Raw genomic sequence first — 21028 nt, 5'->3', positions numbered from 1 at the left:
GCTAACAAACAACATAAACAAATAAAAGATGTCAGCCACACTAACTGTTCTGAAGAGATGCTAACTGCACTGTGTTAGACAAAGTATGAATCATAGCAGAGGATTTTTATAGAGTTTAAAACACTGTAATACTGTAAATTCTGTTTTATTATTGTAATGCCTTTGATGATGTAGTTTTGTGGATGAAGTAACTTCACATAATGACAATGCGGTGCAGTCAAGCAGACAGAGAAACCATCCAACCAAGTGTTATTGTACAAAACGTGTCAGTGATCAGGCTGAGAACAAACCAATCAAATGGTGGATCATAGCTGCTGCTCGTTGGCTGTTACTGTCACCCAGCTGTACTGAAGCCACGTGTCCAGACCAATCGGCGTTATTGGAGTAATTACCTACAACACACAGTCACAGGCAGAGAATAAGATTGAAGAGGAACATCAGTGTTGACGGGAGCCAGTTCTGTTTCTGAACATTTATCAGCGGATCAGCTGATTGAAGTTGTTCTGCAGAGTGTGTGCGGCTCTGATTCTGAAATACTGTGTGGTAATAATACCCATGATTACTGGGGAGAAAACTCCACACACTAATGGTTTGTTCTGGTTCCACTGGGAATCCAGACCTGAAAGTGAAGAGTGGTAATGTGATATGAAGTAATGCACGAGCAAACCACTGCAGAGGAATGGATATGATGTCGGTAATTATATCAAAGCGTGCACACGCACGACGTACGTGAAGCCTCGTGTTCTAAGTTGTATATGATTGACGTGTGGTAATATATGATTATTGATTAAATAATCAGGATATGTTAAAAGATTTAAATACATTTAACATACAAGTTAAAGAAATGAAATTTAGTAAAATACATGATGATGCAAAGTAAGTCAAAATAATAAAATAAATAACCTTGATAAATGAAATAATTTATCTCAATAGACTGTGGAAAGAACCTTAAAAAACAGTGAAGGCACAGTGTGTGTATGTGCAAAAATAGTTACATACTTTTTATAAAAAAAATAAAGGTCCTCTGTGTTAGAAGAGAGGATGCTCTGAGCCTCTCTTCTGATTGGCTGACTGTTTTCTGAGTGATCCAATAAAAATACAGCAGATTTCAGGTAAAAACACTCAGAGAAACCAAATCCTGCAAGGTTTGGATGGTGGGTCCAGGTGGGCGGGGCTTGGTGACTGCTTTGTTGTGACATCACAAAGTTCCAGAAGTCCTGACGGCTGGTTTTAAGGCTCAGTTTCTGAATACAGGCTGTGTGCATTTCTCTGTGGACTGAGGCTTTGATACTTTCACAGTATTAATATAGAAGCTAGACCTGATCTATAATCACACTACACATGGACACAGACCTTTACACTGGAGGAGCTTTAACAAAAGATAAATTAAAGGAAAGTAAGGTAAAATAAGTCACCAAATCCAGTAAAGATAACAGAGAAATATTGTGTAGAGATCTTTAAAATATCACAAATATTTTATGTTTAAAAATCACTAAATGACATAGAAAAATATAATGTATGTGTAGCTCTCTGTACTTTGCTGCTGCTGGTTTTTCCTCAAGCACACTGCTGTAAATCTGCAGACCTCAGTGTTGCTCCGTCATCACATTTTAAGAGGAAGTGCCTTTTCCTTTTACAACTGGAGCTCCTCCATTTTTTGTAATGTCTGACAAAGGCCTTTTTGACGAGGAATTAAACCACCAGTTTGGGTTTTTAGCTACTCAAACTGGGACTCGTCACTCTGTCTCCCGCCTGCTTCCTTCCTACATTTTCATCTTCTGCCTCAGTCTTGGTGGCGCAGGCAGGACTCAGGCTGCTGATACAGCCACAACATGTGACTGAGTTTGATTTAGATTTTTTTTTACCTCTGCTGCTCTTGTTTCTCGTCGTCTTGGTTAGAAACATAACAGACACAGAGACAGCAGAGGGAAAGATTAACGACCAGGAACAGAAGATCCTCCAACACGTCTTCCTCCCCTATGATACATTATTCATACTGGGGCTGGGTTGGAGGACCCCTGGGACACACACACATGCACACACACACACACACATGCACACACACCCTAATATTGCTCCGTGACTGCAGTCTGTTTCATGGCTGTATTTTCTTTCTCCACATCGACCTCTCACAGCGACACACGCTCCGTCAGACTTCAGCAGTAACACACTGCGTTTGGTTTGTTTGGTTTTATTCAATGATTTATGGCAATACGTCGTCTGAGGACTGAGTTCACCCTGAATCCTCTGTGTGTGTGTGTGTGTGTGTGTGTGTATGTGTGTGTGTGTGGGTGTGTGTGTGTGTGTGTGTATGTGTGTGTGTGTGGGTGTGTGTGTGTGTGTGTGTATGTGTGTGTGTGTGGGTGTGTGTGTGTGTGTGTGTATGTGTGTGTGTGTGGGTGTGTGTGTGTGTGTGTGTATGTGTGTGTGTGTGGGTGTGTGTGTGTGTGTGTGTGTGTGTGTGTGGGTGTGGCCCGTCGATGGAGAGCTGGTTGTGGCTGTGAAGGTGAAGCTGGGAGGGTGTGTTTTTAGCCCAGAGGAGAGAAAGCAGAGTGTTAAACACCAAACGGTTCATCCACCAGGAAATGTATAAGTAGAGAATTGTATTGTATGTAGCAGGAAACTGATAGCTGCTGTGATTCCCAGTCCCAGTCCGGCACAGCTATGCTAATGATGCTAGCCATGCTACGTAGCTGCTAGCTGCCTTTCAGGCCAGAGGAGTAAGTTATATATTTGTAGAAACACTCTGTGAGTATCAATTCATTTTCAGGTTATTTTCTTGATTAACTCATAATTTTGTCTATTATTTCAGGTAACAATGAAAATGTGCATGTAATGTTCATAATTTGTCAGGTTTAAATTCCTGGTTTTATCCGACCACTGGTCCCAAACCCAAAGTTGTTTAGTTTAATATCATATTTGACCAAGAAAATCGATTATCAGAATAGTTGCAGATACATTTTTTGATCAACTGTTTCAGCACCTTTTGCAGCTGCAAACACTTTTTGAAAGGAATGTAAAGTAGTTTATATCAACATGTTTATTGAACACGTTTCCTGACTGTCACCATATTTCCTTTGTGTTCCTACACCATTCGCTCGAAGCTGCCGAGGTACGATTTCCATTTCTCTGCTTCAGCCGCTGTGTTACATAAGACTCTTCCACAGTGTGGCTTTAATCTCGGCTTTAATCTCACCAAAGACAGATGAATCAGATCCTGATGTAAACGGGCTCCTGTCCCGTCAGACTCCAGACTGCTGATTCACAAACAGCCGCGGCGCCGTGAATCATGAGATCAGTGAGGATTAGACGTCAGAGAGGCTGTTAAACACGACGCTCTCTGTAACGGCCACATGTTCTGAAACTGAGAGATGTTTGAAAACGCTCAGCTGAGCTCACAGATTAAAGGATGGAGCGTTCATCATAGACTGAGGCTGGATACTGTTAACTATAGTTCAATGTCACACCAAAACAATTAGCTTTCCGTTACCTCGCAGGGAGAAATGTAAACACGTTTCCCTTCAAAAGCCTTTTTCTCATTTAACAAATGAAGCCAAAGTTCTCAAATTTGTCCGAGCACTGAAGACATATTTAATATTTAAAGCTTGGCCTAAATAAAATGAAACTAGAGTCACCTCCTCGTGGTCGTATCCCTCCGCCACTCAGACTAGTTCCAGGTTACATTCCTGTTTATCCAGTCAGAGAGAATATGAACCATTGCTGTGAAATTTTCTCATAATTGCTGTGAAGTCTTGAGTAATGGCTAAAAAGTGTTTTGAGAGGTCACAGCAACCTTGACCTTTAACCTTTGACCACTATAATCTAACCAGTTCATCCTTGACTCGGACATCGTGTCCATGAGAATGAGACGTACGAGCGTATGGATGGATAATCTGAAAACAAAATGGCTTCTCTGACTGTCGCCGTCACGGAAGAATAAAAATGTGGATGTGAATCAGGAGCGAGGAAACTTGTCAGTTTCAGTCGGGACCAGACAAAATAAACAAACTGATGGGGTTGATTTATTTTCACTTTGTTTAGTCTCTTTAATCCAGAAGCATCAGCTCAGTGAAAACGTTCCATCTAGATTTATTATTGTGCAGACACACGAATTATATTGATGATATGTATTTATTTACATCTGACTGTAACTGCCAGTTCATCACATGACCACGAGTCTGATGTCAGACCCAGTCAGATGAGCTTTTTCCAGCTTTGCTTTTTTTTTGGGATAAAGCTGAAGTTCAGTTTTTTATTCTGTTGTAGATTTCTGAGCAGATTTCATTGGAAGAAAGTATTATACATTATTATACAATTTAAATGTACTGTGTTGGTGGTGTATATACACTGTATATACAGTATGTGTGTATGCATGTGTGATGATGCACTCACGTGTCCAGCCTGTGTCCCTCTTGGCATCTCTGCAGGAAAATGACCTATTTACTAACGAAGTCATTAACTCGCGGGGGGGGGGTTCGAGCTCAAGCTCAATGTTGGTTTATGACGGTATGAAAAAAGTAGAAAAAAAACACCAGGGAAGAAAAACATTCATAGATTTTAAATGAAAAAGAAACAGAGAGACTTCCGTCTTTGTTCCTGGTCAGTTACAGGAAAACACAGAGTTTAGAAAAGAGGAGTGGCTGAGCCACCTGTCAATCATACCAACCATTACCCCGCCCATTAAGCTTTAATACAGTGTCCTGGTCAAAGACTTCCTACAAAGGGAGAGATATGTAACTATAAACAAGACTGTCCCAGCATTTAAAATATATATATTTTATATTTATATATTAAAAATGTGGATAATGGAATTATCATCTTAAAATAAAAGAAGCAGAAGCAGAGGTTAACAGAGGTCGAAGGTAAATGAGTTATGATTTACAGTAAAGGGCAGGAATGAGGTGGAGCATCATCGGCAGGTGAGTCACAGAGGTCAAAGGTCACAGAAAACGTAATGGGTCTTTCGGTCTGAGTCGTGTGATCATCATAACATTTCTCAGTTACCATGACGATCATCAGCGTCACAGCCTCCTCGTCTCAGCTCCTCTCCCTCTTTTCCCTCCACTTCCCTGCTCTGCCCCCCCCCCCCTCCTCCGTCCTCCTCCTCCCTCTCTGGGGTAATGTGGCTGATGAGGTCATGTATGGTGATGCTGATGATGTCACATCTATTCCTGCCCACTGACCTCATCTTGACACACCTCGCACACAGGAAGTATGATGAGAGGAGGGACAGAAGGTTTTAAAGGACAGTTGGTAAACGAATAAATTATTAATTATTTAATTAATAATTAACATCAGTTACTTAAGTCCCCCGGTTTAGCAGCATATAAACATTTATTAAATACTTTATGACAGACTGTTTCATTATATAACCAATCATCTGTTCATAAAGACCCTTAAATAAATTTGTAAACTGAGTAAACTAGTCACATTTAAAGGTTGATTAAAGTGTGGAGATATTTCTTTATCTTGTGTGTTCAAAACTAAATTAGCATCTTTTGGCACTTAGTAAGTTTCTCTAAATAATCTGATTCTTAAGACAAATATAAAAACTTATTATTTACTTATTAATTATATGAAAAATTCACAGATCTTATTTTTCACAGGTTTATTTTGTGGTTATTTTTATAAAACACAAACGCCACAGACGCCAGGATTTATAGTCTGAACTAAGGTGTGTTGCTCGTCTCTAGATTAACCTTTAAAATCCGTAAAACTGGATGTTTTATTGAGCTTCTCTAAGTTTTGTGAGTGTCTGAGTGAATGGCTGTGTTGTCTGCTGCTGCTGTTTTTCATGGATCTTGATGATGTCATGAGCGTGAGCGGTTTGCCCACACTGAATGTCAGTGAGCAGCTCCGCCCAGAGCTTATGAACATTAATGATGGTGTCTAAACGGCAGGGGAGTCTCGCTGGAGCTCCGGGAAAACTGGACGAGTCAGCTCGAGTGGTTTTGGACTTTAATTTAAAAGTCAAAGTTCCGCTCACGAGTAGAGATGTGGCAGACTGGTCCTGAGAGCCAGTATCAGGATTTTTAATGGATCGGTATCGGCTAAAAGGAAGCTGATCAAATGCTGGTGCTTTCTTTTGTTGCAGCGCTCTTCTCCTTTATGAGCATCTCTGTTTCAAATGTGAAAAATCATCCGTGTGCACCGGTGACAGAATTGATGTTCGGGTTGTAGACTACACAGATTTTCAACACTGCGACTCTGACTCTCTTTATCATTAGAATCAGAACCAGGATACTTATTGATCCCCAGGAGGATAGAGAACAGAGAACATGAAGTAGATTATAAAGATAAATATATACATAAAATATAGAAATATTACAGTAGCAAATATGAATGTACTAAACATTCAGGTAGCAGCTCCTCATGTTGACAGCGGGTCACTAATTAATGTTGATTATCTGAATGACACAATAACATGGTCTGTACTCAGAGGTCAAAGGTAGAACGTTCTTTCTGTAACACAACTTGTTGTTGTAGTCGGAGTGAAACCTCAGATCTCGTCCTCGACCGTCGTCGTTGTTCGCGCTTCTCTCAGACAAACCTGTGAAGACACGGTCAGAGCCTTCGCGCTGACGCCTGTCCTCCGTTCACCTGGACTGAACCGTGTGACCGCCACTGATCCCGTCAGGCAGACTGACTCCATCACCCAACGGTTTTCCTTCTGCTGCTCCACTGACATAATTTCTCTGCCTCACTGCTGATAATGCTGATCAATGCAGAGCCTGAGTCACCCCCGCACTGCATCGCTCTGACTGCTGCTGCTGGTCAGCAGGCCACTCAGTGTGTGTGTGTGTGTGTGTGTGTGTGTGTGTGTGTGTGTGTGTGTGTGTGTGTGTGTGTGTGTGTGTGTGTGTTCATTTCCTTTGCCATGTTCATAATTTGTCTTTTCTTTTTTTTTTGTCATTGAACTTCACAGTAAATCAGAGGAGGAGAAACATTCATCAGTTCACACTTAAACTTTATTATTTCACTTTGTTTTTTGTGAATCTTTAATCTTTGTGTTTCTCTGCAGATCACAAAACACCAAACACATACTGACGATTATTTGATTTATATTCTGGTGTCATGGTTTTATACCTGATCTTTTATTTAGACACTAGTGAACATCTTCAACTTTTAATATGATAATTAAAAAGCTGTAAACTACTGATTCATTAATTTATGAAGTTTTTATTTCATTAAAAGTAAAGAAACTATTGTAGTTCATTTATCATAGGCATTAATAAGTACTTATTCTTCTGTTTACTCTGATGTTTTTCATTAGTTTATTTCATCATTCATATCAGACTTCAAGATCAATGTGCCAAATATATATTTATTCACAAATTATTTTATCATAACTTTTTAATTCAGGAAATGAACACGAGACATTTCCCCGTGTGTGTGATGTTTTTACACATCAGGCTGAAACCTGCAGAGCGGCTGAACGAGAGCTGGATGCATATTTTATGCAGAGAAAAGAGAATATGAATAAAACATTTTATTTGTCTGTTCGCTGCGTCTGCTCGTTCTTAAAAGGATTTAAAACCACAGCTGAGATGAAGGGGAGGACACGCATGGGCTGTGTGTGTGTGTGTGTGTGTGTGTGTGTGTGTGTGTGTGTGTGTGTGTGTGTGTGTGTGGTGCCATGCTGTGACAGCCTGAATGTCTGAGAGAGAGAGAGAGAGACGGTGGAGGGAAAGTGAGAAAACAAACTGGTGAGTGGACGAAAAAGAAAAGGAGGGAGAGGTTTTGTCTCCTTCATGCAGACGGAGGGAAGAGTGGAGTGGAGGATAAACAGTGACGGAGGAGAAACAGGAAGAGAGTTTGTTGTCATCTGAACACATGTCTGATCTGCCCCCACATATGGAACCGTCTGGATTACTCCATCTGTGGATTATTCTTTAGATGCAGCCAGATGGAGAGGTACAGTGTGGATGTGTGCGCTGTTTCTTTTCTTCTGTATTTTGTGAAAACCAGTTTGAGTTTTAGCTTCTTGGTCTGATTTCACGTGTTATTTCATTATTCCTGGCAGGTTTTTTAATTATTCTCTTGGTGCCAAAAGCAGAATCTTGTGTAAAATCGTGAATTAAAGCTCATAGAAACATGGTTTGTAACCGTTCTTATTTAGATTAGTTTGGATTAAGTATTTGCAGAATCAATGTAGTTGGATAAGTGGTTTGTTTCCAGGTTCTAGTCTAAACTCTACATGTTAAACCGGTCTTTACATATATCAGCTCAGTACCGTACACTCAACACTTTGCCCCATGATGATGATAATGATGATGGTAATTAAACCACATTCAGTAAATTTATTCTTAAATTTATTCACTTTATTCTTTAACGATGTTGGTGTTGTGTCATCAGGTGTTTAATTTGTTCATATGAAACCACAGAAAGAATAATAATCATAGTAATAATAATGATAATAATAATAATAAAAGACTTAGGTCTTAGGTCCCTTGTCACCAAAAATATTTGAAATCTGAATCTAAAGACTATTTTAGATAAAGTGACATTTGATTAAGAAATAACCGACAGAGCAGAATGAATGGAGTAGTGCTTTGGACAGAACCACAGTTTAGCTCTTTAGCTGCTAAAGCTAAAGCTAACTGCAAAAACACATTCATGAAATTCATTTGAACAGAATGTAAATGCTAGTTTCACTTTGATCTGATTCTGTGTTGGTGAGTTTCTAAAGTGCTTTGTAAGTTGAGATCAGACCTGCGAGTTTTTTCAGCTGTGGAGCCTCAAACCGATAATTTCACCTGTTGTTGCGGAAGGAACTGAGTACGAAGGGGTTCCTCTTAACGCCTGTTGAAGCGGGTGTAGGTCGGGTGCTTGTCGGCTGTAGTCTGTCCTCGGGGTGCTGGGTGTGAGGGGGGGGGCGGGGCTGTCTTCTTTCAGGTATGTGGGGCGGCAGCAGCGGTGGCGACAGCGGCGGCGGCTTTGATCTTTCAGTTGACAGATCTCTGTATTGTTGATATCTTGGCTCATAGTTCAGTGCCAGTGAATTCCTCTTTGCTGTTGTGGCACAAGATTCTTTGATAGCCAGGGACAGCTCTCTACTCTGGGATGTACTGTTGAATTCGGTACCACAGTAGGACCGTCTGTCTCTGGCTCTCAGCCTGGATACACTGGCCCCCAGAGACAACAGTGGGTCCTGGAGCAACATTTTGGCGTCCATAGTGTTGGTTACCTCCTTCTTCATACTGTCCAAGATGTTGAAGGGCAGGTTGTTCAGGTGTTTGTCCACGTCTATCAGAGCCTCTGACATCGGCTGTGGATCATTCAGTGGGAAAGATTGGACAGTTTGAGCTGCAGTCTTGTACCTCTGCAGGAACGAGATATCTTCAGCTCTCAGCGCCTCCTCTGTGGCTCTGATTGTGTCTGAAAGAGCTGCTGTGTCTTTGCTTAGAGTCTCGCTCTCCCTCTTCAACATCTTAGTCTTCTGCAGCTTTTCCTTGCTCAGCGCCTCCATCCTTTCCTGCTCTTCCTTTTTGAGAAACGTCTGAAGCATCGAGATGGCGTCCTTAATCTGCCTCTCTGTGTCTTGTGCCTGAACTTCAACGTCTTTTGCTGTTTGATCAAAGTTTCCTTTAATGTCAGTGAAGAGCTCCATTTTCTCCTGTAGGGGTTTCAGAAGTTCCCTAAGTATCCCCTTGTAGTCCCGCGCAGCTTCATTGATGGGACTGAAGCTATGGTTTTTGTGTGTTTCTGAATGCAGACAGACGACACACACCAGCTGCAGATGATCCAGACAGAAGAGCCTGAGTTCCTCAGAGTGCAGACTGCAGACACTTGCAGAGCCCGCTGAAGGTCTCTCAGTTTTCTCCCTTAAAAAATGTTCACAGAGGTTCCTTAGTGCCAGGTTTCGGGGCGGATCACTTTGTAAAGATCTCGTCTTACAAACTGGGCACAAAAGATATTTCTGCGTCCACCATGTCCAAAGACAGGCTCTACAGAGACTGTGGCTGCATGACAGGAGGACAGGCTCTTGGAAGATTTCATGGCAGACAGGACAGTGTAGATCCTCCTCTGGTCTAGAGGCCATTTCCTTAAAGGTTTATTAGACGGCGACACAGCAGGCGGCTGAAACAGTTCGAACCAGTCAGTCTCGTTGTGTACAGCTCACTCTCAGGTACAGCATCCCTCTGGTTAGTCCTCTCTGGTTAGTCCTCTCTGTTTAGTCCTCTCTGGTTAGTCCTCTCTGTGATCAGACGTTTTCAGTTTTGGCTGAAGTTAATCTCTGCACAATATATTAGGTTAGTTTCCTGTTTTGTCTCAGGTGATTCGAAGGTAAGGGTTGGACTTCATTCCAAGCATTTCTCTCTCATTACGCACATGGAGATTTACTTAGATAATCAACCACTATACCAGTAAACAACTTCCTCATACAATACATCCGGTTTCTTGGTCATGTCTCTTACCACGGCCCTTTATCCCTGATTGATCAGTTAGGTCGGGTGGCCACTTCTCGGAAGAGTCCAAACTTCTTTGGAATAAGTAACAATCGAATGACTATTGCAACATCACCAGCATTAGCATTGACATTTGTTGACTTACCACTTCGTTGCGTTTACGATACAAGAGGTTATAACACAGTCTCTGAGCAGCGCTGCTTCTTTAGGGTAGCCTGGATGCTACAGTGACTCGGTATTGGAAAGTGTTGTGTTAACTTCAGCAGAAGAAAAGCTAGAAATAGAGGGTTGCTTTCCCCTTAAGTTGTTTTCACTTTGTCATTCTGGGTTGTTGAGTGGAGATTGATGAGGGGAAAAAAATTAAAAAATAATTTTTTAATTTTAGGATGAGGCAACATGATGAGATTTGACAAAAGTGAAGGGGTCTGAACACTTTTTGAACGCACTGCATGTCCTACCTGAACACTGTGAAGCTGCTGAATGATCTGTCCTGAATGTTTGGTTCGGCTTCCACCTGAGCTATGCATGAAATGTTGATGCTCAGCATCGTTTCTAAGATCTAGATCTGAACTGTTTTCACTCAGTCTTACTGCCTCATGATTCTCAGTCATCCAGAAGGGTTCAATCAACAGACATTAAAGTTTCACACTGAACCATGATGAAAACCATTCACACTCTAAAAACTCCATCAACAATCAATTACAAAAACTATTAAAAACACATCAGTGAGCGACAGTTGTCCCTTCATGCCGTCCTGCTGCCTCAAATATCCACCTTTTATAATCTGATATAGAACAACACCAGCTTTATCTCTTAAATGGTTTCCAAAGAGGTTCCTGTTCAAGCAGCTCGCCACATTACTACCTCCACAGTTCTATAAGTCCCTCCCTTTCTCATGAGCGTGATACCTCAGTAACGCCTCGAGGGAGTTTCTTTAAGTTTGGCTCATCCTTGGATTCGAGGATGAGCTGACTGGATGTTAGTGGTTCAGTTATTGACCTCTTGAATATGATATTTAACTGTACCTCTTCACATCCGGCACAAACGATCACTTGGACTCAAAGATGAACTGATTAGAATTTGTTGGTCATAGGTCAAAGTTCAAGGTCACTGTCACATTGCAAAACATGTTTTTGACCATAACTCCATAACTAATTATGACGACATTGAACACAAATGTCTAATAGGATAAAATGAAATGAAATTTAAATGATGAAATTTTATATCACATATTTTAGTTTGGTGTATTGGTCCGATATTATCTTAGTCTTGATTGATTCCTTAAGACAGGAAGACAAGAAGAGGAAAAGCAGCTGAGAGGAAGGAAACTACAGAGAAGGAGTAATGAGATTAAGCTGCTGAGGAGGAGAGAGGAGGTATTTACTCCTGATCGACTCATACTCTCCATGTCTGTGTGATACTGGACAGACGTGTTCACCACTTCATCTGCTGCCTGAAGGTCGGAGTGGAAGTTATATCTGTGTTTGTGTGTTTTGTCAGTTGGACTCCAGATCTCAGACTGAAAGGTCGGGCAGTGATGAACTGTAGCTGTCTGATTGACTCATCATTCACTCCTCACTGACCTCTTATTGGCCAGGAGGCTTTGTGAAGTGGAAATACTGCAACAGACTGAATCCTGATGGGGAGATTTAACCTGACACTGAGTCAGAAGTGTGTGTGTTCACTGGATTATTCATATATGAACTCCTGAATCTGGTATTTACAGCGTCTTCATGCCTCCGCACCGGCAGCAGCCGGGGCATTCGTCAATATCTCAGTCACTCCTTGAGGAAACTTGGCACAAACATTCACATGGACTCAAGGGTGAAACGATTAGAATTTGGTGGCCAAAGGTCAAAGGTCACAGGTCACAGTGACCTCAGAAAAGGCTCTTTAGTGTGGATAAACAGGGATGTTACCTGGAACTAGTTTGAGTGGAGGAGGCAGACGACCACGAGGAGTTAATTCTAGTTTTTATCTGTTAAAAACCTGATTGATGTTCAGATGGAGGGAAAACACGCGTTTAAACATTAATGCTGGAGTAGGTTTCTGTTTTGGATCTGGTTCAGATCATAAGGAACTGCTCAGTCAGTGTACTACACCTGTTGTTTCATATGGATTTAATAAGAGATTTGATGCTGCATTCACATGAAATGAGGCTCCAGTGAACCACGACCTGAATTATGCAGTTCATGGTTTCTGTAAATCACATTATATCTCCACACGGGATGGTCCAACTCGTCATGTTTTAGTCAGTCGGCCTTGGAAAGATATCAGTGTAAGTGTGTGATGTAAACTCTGACGTTGGTGTCGCTGCAGCTCTGTTCACTGTCTGTTCTCCAGAGATTTAAAGTTCTCCGAGTGACTTCCTTCTCAAGTTTGCCTCTAATCTGGACTCTGCTGTGTCTGTTCGTTTGCATGTGGGATTGTGTCTGTGTGAGCTTTTGTTCTTGGATGTAGGACAGCTTCTGTGTGTGTGTGTGTGTGTGTGTGTGTGTGTGTGTGTGTGTGTGTCTAGAGCCTGAAGAACAGTGTATCATCCTATGAGAGCAGCAGCAGTACTGTCTCCTCCAGCACATTGATTTCCAGCTTGTCTTTCCTCCAGTGCAGATAATTGACTGTTACAGCACACACACATTGGTAGTTCTGTGTGTGTGTGTGTGTGTGTGTGTGTGTGTGTGTGTGTGTGTGTGTGTGTGTGTGTGTGTGTGTGTGTGTGTGTGTGTGTGTGTGTGTGTGTGTGTCTAGAGCCTGAAGAACAGTGTATCATCCTATGAGAGCAGCAGCAGTACTGTCTCCTCCAGCACATTGATTTCCAGCTTGTCTTTCCTCCAGTGCAGATAATTGACTGTTACAGCACACACACATTGGTAGTTCTGTGTGTGTGTGTGTGTGTGTGTGTGTGTGTGTGTGTGTGTGTGTGTGTGTGTACATACGTACACCTTCTGATTGAGGTCAAGTCATTTCAAGGTACCTGGGTAATGTCCCTCTCTCTCCCCAGCCCCAAATATTTACCTGAACTAAACCTCATTCAGACTTTGAGCCTAAAACTATTAACTGCACAGTTGGCGGTTCGATCCCCGGCTCCTCCTGTCTGCACAGCAACGTGCCCTTGAGCAAGACATCGAATCCCAACTTTATCCTGATGCATGAGAGCTCTGCAGCCATCATGTGTGAGTGTGAATGGGTGAAAGACAAAATTGTGAAGTGCTTTGATTTAAAGTGTGAAATATAAAAATGCATCCATCTTCATCAGTTTCATCAGGTTGTCCTTGTAGATATAGAGAATATAGACACTTGAACGCACCACGAACACAGAGACAGCAGTAAAACGTTGTACTGAAACAGGTTCACTTGTATTGACCTTTAACAGCCAATAAGATTTGTTCGTGTTCCCTTCAGTGTGACTTTCTTTGACTATCGTTAGTTGTTATTATTATTGTTAATTATTTGCTCCTTTGTTCTTTCATTGCTTTTTTCATTCCCAGTAATTTTTCAATCTTTTGTTTGTTCGTTTGTTCTTTCCTTTCATTTGTCCTTCCTTCCTTGCTTCCTTATTTTGTTTTTTTTGCTTTTCTTTTCTCATTCCACCCATTTATTATTCCCTCTATTATTAATTTGCGCCTCCCTCTTTCCTTCCTGCCTTCCTTCCCTCTTTGTTCCTTCTTTCCTCTGTTGCTTCTGTCCTTATTTTTGTATTTTAACTCACCTGTCTCTCTCTCTCTGTCTCTCTCTCTCTCTCTCTCTCTCTTTGTCTCTCGTCTCTTCCTTCGTCTCTCTCTCTCTCTCTCTCTCTCTCTCCAGTTCACTCCAATGAAGCTCGTCCACCCACATTAGGAATCCTGCACCTGTCTCTCCCTCTCTTACACCATGAGCATCGTAGCTCTCTCGCCCATGGCCCCTGAGCCACCGTCCCCCATGGTCACCTCCATCACACCCGTCACCCCAACCGTGGACCCCGACAGCTCCACTTCCCTTGCCGCCCCTCTTAACCTGGATCTGGACCATCAGTCCCAGGATGAGGCCTCCTCACTGGGCCCCGGCCCCAGCCACCTGGGCCAAGACCCCTCCAGGAGGTAACAAATCAGACATGATGATGAGGATAATTCATGATTTACAGATGTTTTTCTCTTTGTATTTATTTCTGCTTCTCAAATTATATTTGTCTTTTCCTGAACTTTTATCCTCTGAAACGCTGGATACTTTCAGCTTCTTCACTTCAGAGGTTCTCAAGTCAGAACGATCAGGGACCACTGGTCTAACACACAGCACGTGTTGTTGCAGGTCTAAGAAACCCCCGCCCCTCCACACCGGCGCCGACTGGAAGGTCGTCCTCCACCTGCCGGAGATAGAGACGTGGCTGAGAGCGACCAGCGACAGAGTCACACAGCTCACACACTCGGTGGGACAAGACAGCGACAACAGACACGTGGATGTCCACCTGGTGCAGCTCAAGGTAAGGGTGGACACTCGGTGTGTGTCTCTCTGACCGCTCTGGTCACTTTGGTTTCAAATAACAAGGCGTGTGACATCATCTTGGTTAATTCAGCATACCCACAGCCGTCCCACAATGCAGTGCGCAGACACATCACGGTCCGCTCTCGTCTCTTCTCCCTGCTGCCTCCATAGTTGGGTGTGTCCTCGTACTGAACTTGTCCCTGCTTGTTGTAAATCCTCCAGCCGATAAAAGGCCACAGGCTGACGGAGCGCGTTTCAACCAAGAAGCTGAAGTTTCCAACTGGAACAGATTTCTATTTTTTATAAATATGTTTATAGATTTTTCAAAAAACATTGTGTTTGTATTGAAGCAGAACAAAAAACAAACAAAAACAAAAACAAACTAAAAACAAACAAACAAAAAGAAACAAAGAAAAAAGAAACAAAGAAAAAGAAACAAACTAAAAACCAAACAAAAACAAGAACAAATGGAAACAGAACATCTCGGCTCTCAGACTCTTTCACTGAGACACAATCACGAAGCCGGATTTCTAAAGTCACAAGAACCGCACCAACCCCGACCTCAAAATCCAAGATGGCCGCTCTGCACGTCAACAGAAGTGAAAGCTGTAGTGATATACTGTTTATTAGCACGTCTGTCTTATTTGTGTATAAATTGCTGTTGCTACAGTGTTTGTGCACAAAATACTGCTTAATGCAAAATTATGATATCAACTAATATTGCTAACAATAACAACGACAACAGTAACGACCGTCTGACTTGTTCTGGAACCGAATCAACTCACATGTGACGACAGCTCCGATATCTGACGAACGCAGCGTCTGTGATGCAGGTGCAGTAAAACCACGCTCAGGTGGACAAACAGGAAGTCAAATAAAACAAAAAAAACTGCTCGTTTGAAATGTGATTATTTAAATTTAGATCTTTATAAATCTCCACACAGTTAAAAAGGTCGGAATATGGACTGAACCAGAGCCGGCGGGTCGACTGTTTGTCCCAGCAGCCTCCCCATGTGACCTCTGTGTGACCTCTGTGTGACCTCTGTGTGACCTCTGTGTGACCAGGAGAACAGCTGCTAACACACATGCAAACATGACGTGATGCGTTTTATCTGCCTCGTGTTGAATTAACGAAAACAGTAGCTCATCAGTCGATTCAACCTCAGCCACTGAATTTCCCATAATGCCATGCTTCTTCTCTCCACGGCCTCAGTGTTATGTAACGACTGGCTTCCACGAGTCACGCTGTTGACCGTTTAGTGTTTATGTAACTGCAGTGAGTGTGCAGCCTCCCAGACCCTGAGCACTCATCTTCATCGTCAGACTGAGCTCCTCCTCTTCATCGCTACAGGATTTATGTAAGAGAAGAAGAAAGCTCTGATTCTGTTTGGTCCATGGACAGAGACCTGTCCCCCTGTCCTCCAATCCTCCAGTCCTCCTGTCCTCCAGTCCTCCAGTCCCCCTGTCCTCCAATCCTCCTGTCCTCCAGTCCTCCTGTCCTCCTGTCCTCCTGTCCTCCAGTCCCCCAGTCCCCCAGTCCCCCAGTCCCCCAGTCCTCCAGTCCCCCAGTCCTCCAGTCCTCCTGTCCTCCAGTCCTCCAATCCTCCAGTCCCCCAGTCCTCCAGTCCCCCAGTCCTCCAGTCCTCCAGTCCTCCAGTCCCCCAGTCCTCCAGTCCTCCTGTCCTCCTGTCCTCCAGTCCTCCAGTCCTCCAGTCCTCCAGTCCTCCTGTCCTCCTGTCCTCCAGTCCCCCAGTCCTCCAGTCCTCCAGTCCCCCAGTCCTCCAGTCCTCCAGTCCTCCTGTCCTCCTGTCCTCCAGTCCCCCAGTCCTCCAGTCCTCCAGTCCCCCAGTCCTCCAGTCCTCCAGTCCTCCTGTCCTCCTGTCCTCCAGTCCTCCTGTCCCCCAGTCCTCCAATCCTCCTGTCCCCCAGTCCTCCAATCCTCCTCATGTTTAATTCATTCCCTCTGTGAAGACTCTGAGAAACTCGCCTGAAATACAACAACACTGTTTATTGTTGTTGCTTTTAACTCATGTTACACCGCTGGTAGAGTTTCTGTCCGTCCACACTACAACACAACCCCAGAGTTTTCAAAATAAAGCACAACCCCATAGTTTTCAAAATAAAACACAACCGCAGAGTTGTCAAAATAAAACACAATCCCAGAGTTTTCAAAATAAAACACAACCTCAGAGTTTTCAGAATAAACACAACCCTAGAAAATAGAAAATAAAACAAGTCCAGCAGAGTTTCTGAAAATCTGTTTTAGACGTTTTAGACTCGTGTGGACAACAGGAGTAAACATAAAGAGTTAAAGAGAAAGAGTTTTAAAACTAAATCTAAACATCTTCAGAAACGTTGGGATCTCCACTATAATTCACATGTTGACACATGTTGGTGTCACATCGAGCTGAAACAATGAGTCAGTAAGTCCGTCAACAGAAAATGAAGTGTCTTGCTGAGCCTTAAACACTTTAGCTCCAGCTTCTTAAATGTGTATTTTCTAGTTCTCCTTTATATAAACAAACCACGAATCAATTAATCATGAAACTAATCCACTGATTCATTGATAATGAAAATAATCATTAGCTGCAGCTTCTGTATTTCATTATTCACTCATTCGTTCACTCCTCTCTCCTCCTCACTGACGAGTCAGTAGCAGTAACTGACGCTGCGTTCAAGTGCAGGTGGAAAAATCTGACATGCAGGACTTCCACACCTGAGCAGTGTTCAATGTTTCAAACATGAAACATTACAGAGGCTCTAGTTTCACTTATTCACTGATAAGCTGTTTTATTCTGTTCAGATTCAGGCGACATCTTTTATTGATGAGTGTATTTTTAACTACAGTGACTCAGATGTTTCTTCTTCATCAGGCTGCTGCTGCTCAAGGGTTCCTCCTCCTCCTCCTCCTCTCCTTGTCTCCTCTCCTCTCCTCTCCTCTCCTCTCCTCGCCTCCTCCTCCTCTCCTTGTCTCCTCTCCTCTCCTCTCCTCTCCTCCTCCTCCCCTCCTCTCCCCTCCTCTCCTCTTGTCTCCTCTCCTCTCCTCCTCCTCCTCCTCCTCCTCCTCCTCCTTGTCTCCTCTCCTCTCCTCTCCTCTCCTCTCTGAATAAAACATGGCGGCAGCAGCAGTAACAGCTCCAGACTGTGATGCTCACCACAGTGGAGGGAGAGAGAGGAGAGAGACTGTGTGTAGCTGAGTCACTCTCACGCTGAGTTTCATACATGCGTCATCATCTCGTTTCTCTCTTTTCCTGCACAAAGTTTTTCGGGGAAACCGGAGCAGTTGTGAGGAAATGATCCGTCTCTGTGTCGTCGGGAGGAATCTGTGTCTACGTGTCTACAAACAGCTGTTTTAGACACTTTTAAAAACATCTGTTTGAGTGAAGCTTCGTGTAGAATATTTTCAGCTCTTTATTTTCCCGTCAGAACAGCACCTTCCTGTTACATCCCTCTTCTTTTATTTCTACCTGTTCAACTTCAATCTTTGGTCCTCACAAAGACAGATGTTAAGGAACACACACACACACACACACACACACACACACAGACACACACACACACACACACACACACACAGACACAGACACACACAGAGACACACACACACACACACACACACACACACACACACACAGACACACACACACACACACACACACACAGACACAGACACACACACACAGAGACACACACACACACACACACAGACACACACACAGACACACACAGACACACACAGACACACACACACAAAGTATCTGTTTGTTTTCAGATTACATAACTTTGAGGCCTCTATAGTGTGTGTGTGTGCGTGTGTGCATGCGTGCGTGCGTGCGTGTAGTCATGGGAAGTGACAGTGAGGACTGTGTGTGTATGTGTGAGAGAGAGTTACAACTACAGCTTTGTGGTGTGTGTGACTGATGTCATTCTGACTCTGTGTGTGTGTGTGTGTGTGTGTGTGTGTGTGTGTGTCTTCTGTAACGAGGCTGTGTTTTGCTGCATTCTTGGACAACACCTGTACACCACTGCAGCAAGGTGAGGATTTACAACAACAGCTGGAGGTGTCCAGTCACCCTGTGAGCAGTGGATCACCTGGTTGCGCCCCCTGGTGGCGGCAGCGCCTCAGGATATTCTCTAACTTCTAGAACGTGAAAGAAAATATAGAGGAAGGTCAAACAAGAAACAAATAGAGAAATTATTTTTGTTAAAGCTGCAAATAGAATCTTTATAAACCAGTTTTCACCAAGTTTTTTGTGTTTTTTTATATTTAGAATAAACTATAAAGATCCATATTCTCACTTCCCTCTGAATTCATCCTGCAGCTTCATGAGTTTGTCAGTATGAGCTGTGTGAAGTCACATCTGGAGCCGGAGACGTTCGAGTGACATGAAGCTTCTTCCCTCGCCCCAGTCTTTGTCAGTGTTGTCGTGACAATAATCGAATCTTCTGCGCTTCATCTGTTGCGATTGGGCGGCTTGTCAGAGCTCCGTCCACAGACAAAGAGGACGATGAGACGTAACGACAGCAGGACAGACGCTGCGGATCGCCTCAGTCCAGTCAGAGAGACAACAACAAAAATGCAACACAAAAACAAGACGTGACGCCTTCTGGTTTTTGTCCATGCTGCGTGTGATTTTGACGCCTCTGTCGGTCTGTTGGCGTCAGGTCTGAGCTCTTCAGTCCGAGTCAGTGAGCAGCAGCTTTATGTGAATCAACAGTGAAACAGGCGACAAACTGTTTGTCGCTTGAGCTGAAGGTTGTTCCGCATGTTCTCCTTTATTCTCTCTTTACTCCAGATGATTCTTTAAAAAATGATGCTGGTGTTTGACGAACAAATCTAATCAATAATAATAAAAAAGGTTAACAAAAAGGAGAAACAGATGCTGTTAAATCAAAGATCCAAATATGTTTTCTCAATCAAAAATGAAAATAAAACCTGCATCTCCTCAGACCTCTGCTCCTGTCCACACATGTCCTCACTCGTACCTCAGTGCTGATTCGCAAAGTTTAACAGCATAAACGCCACAACCACAGGAGGTGCGTTGGCGAGCCGTAGGTATCAGGTGGCGCTCCAATGAGGGCTCAGCGGCGGGAGGAGGCGGGGACGCCTCCCGTAGCTGCAGCCACTCTCGCCTCAGGATCCACAGGAGGGTGAGAAACATGGAGGTTTCGGCGTCTGATTCCCTCTGTGGTCAACCTGGTTTTTCCTGCAGAGGAATGAACAAAGCTGCAGCTGCAGTAATGAATGTTCATATCATGGATGTATGTGATGTGCATGTGGAACGAGCGATGGCATAAAAGAAAGAAAATAATGACACCTTCTGTAAAATCGGAGGGAACTTTATTTTGAAAAGATGAAAATAAGACTTCTCTGTTAGTTTGTGAAACTAAACATTTACTTCTCCTTCTCATTTATTTTCATTTTCTCATCATTTTCTCGTCTTTAATCTTCAGCTGCGGTGTTTCAGTTTCACCCAGAGCAGGTGGAGGCTGTGAGCTCGCTGCAGGACGCAGCGCTCGTTCCCTGGGTGACGCCTCCATCTGGTGGCGAATGTGTTGTATTACAACACTGTGAGGAAACAGTCCCACTGTCACAAATACAAAGCTCTACATTACAATACACGGCTGAAGGAGGAGGGAATGATAATATAAAGATCCAGGTCTATGTTTTGGCGACTCAATCATCTGCATATACTGTGTTAGAACAGTTAGAAATGTATTTTAGCTAAAGACCAGCAACACAAATGAACACGTGAACATCATGTAGAGTTTACGATGTAATAATAACATGTTTAAATGTTAAATTCGTCCATTTTGTCTCAGTTTTCCATGTTTTTTTTAATTGTCCCAATCTACAGAACAGACTGTGTCCACGCACTGTGTCATGGAAAATACTGGCAGCTGATTGGCCGACAGAAACTACTATTCTGGCTCCTTAAAAAGAGAATGAAAAATGTGTATAAACACTTCTAACGTTGACTAATAACATGTTGTATCATGTTTTTCATGCTGAAATGAAAAATGATGAATATGAGATTTAGTAATAAAGGTGTATGTGACTAACTAACCACAGTAGACAGGTGTGTTTCTGAGCTTCGGACGGACCCAGGCTAACAGTTTCCCTCTGCTTCCAGTCTTTATGCTAAGCTAAGCTAACCATG

The 21028-nt window shown here is 43.0% G+C and overlaps 2 protein-coding genes across 2 annotated transcripts in view; one reads left to right on the top strand and one right to left on the bottom strand.

Moving 5' to 3' along the window:
* Window positions 1–8385: 8385 nt before the first annotated feature.
* Window positions 8386–10081, bottom strand: LOC111236118 (tripartite motif-containing protein 35-like). Its single transcript, XM_022764730.1, has 2 exons — window positions 9188–10081; window positions 8386–8802 (listed from the first exon to the last, which is right to left on the bottom strand). The coding sequence occupies exons 1-2, from the start codon at window positions 10040–10042 to the stop codon at window positions 8725–8727; spliced, it is 933 nt and encodes a 310-aa protein (XP_022620451.1). The 5' UTR covers window positions 10043–10081; the 3' UTR covers window positions 8386–8724.
* A 4198-nt stretch (window positions 10082–14279) lies between these two features.
* Window positions 14280–21028, top strand: part of akap6 (A-kinase anchoring protein 6) — an 18222-nt gene continuing 11473 nt past the window's right edge. The window contains exons 1-2 of the mRNA XM_022764715.1: window positions 14280–14485; window positions 14694–14865. Of these exons, the coding sequence (XP_022620436.1) occupies window positions 14280–14485; window positions 14694–14865 (378 nt within the window). The remainder of the gene's footprint in view (window positions 14486–14693; window positions 14866–21028) is intronic.

Source organism: Seriola dumerili, unplaced genomic scaffold (genome assembly GCF_002260705.1).
Source record: "Seriola dumerili isolate Sdu_G_001 unplaced genomic scaffold, Sdu_1.0 BDQW01000565.1, whole genome shotgun sequence".
NCBI classification, from domain to species: Eukaryota; Metazoa; Chordata; class Actinopteri; order Carangiformes; family Carangidae; genus Seriola; species Seriola dumerili.
Note: the sequence above shows the minus strand (reverse complement) of the source record. Positions and strands in the feature narration are given on the sequence as shown.

Bases quoted from the DNA above. Each gene is read 5' to 3' on its own strand.
- LOC111236118 (XM_022764730.1), bottom strand. From the start codon at position 10,042: ATGGCCTCTAGACCAGAGGAGGATCTACACTGTCCTGTCTGCCATGAA. The intron at 8,803-9,187 runs GTAACCAACACT...CCGCTTCAACAG, and splicing joins TGGACAGTATGAAGAAGGAG to GCGTTAAGAGGAACCCCTTC.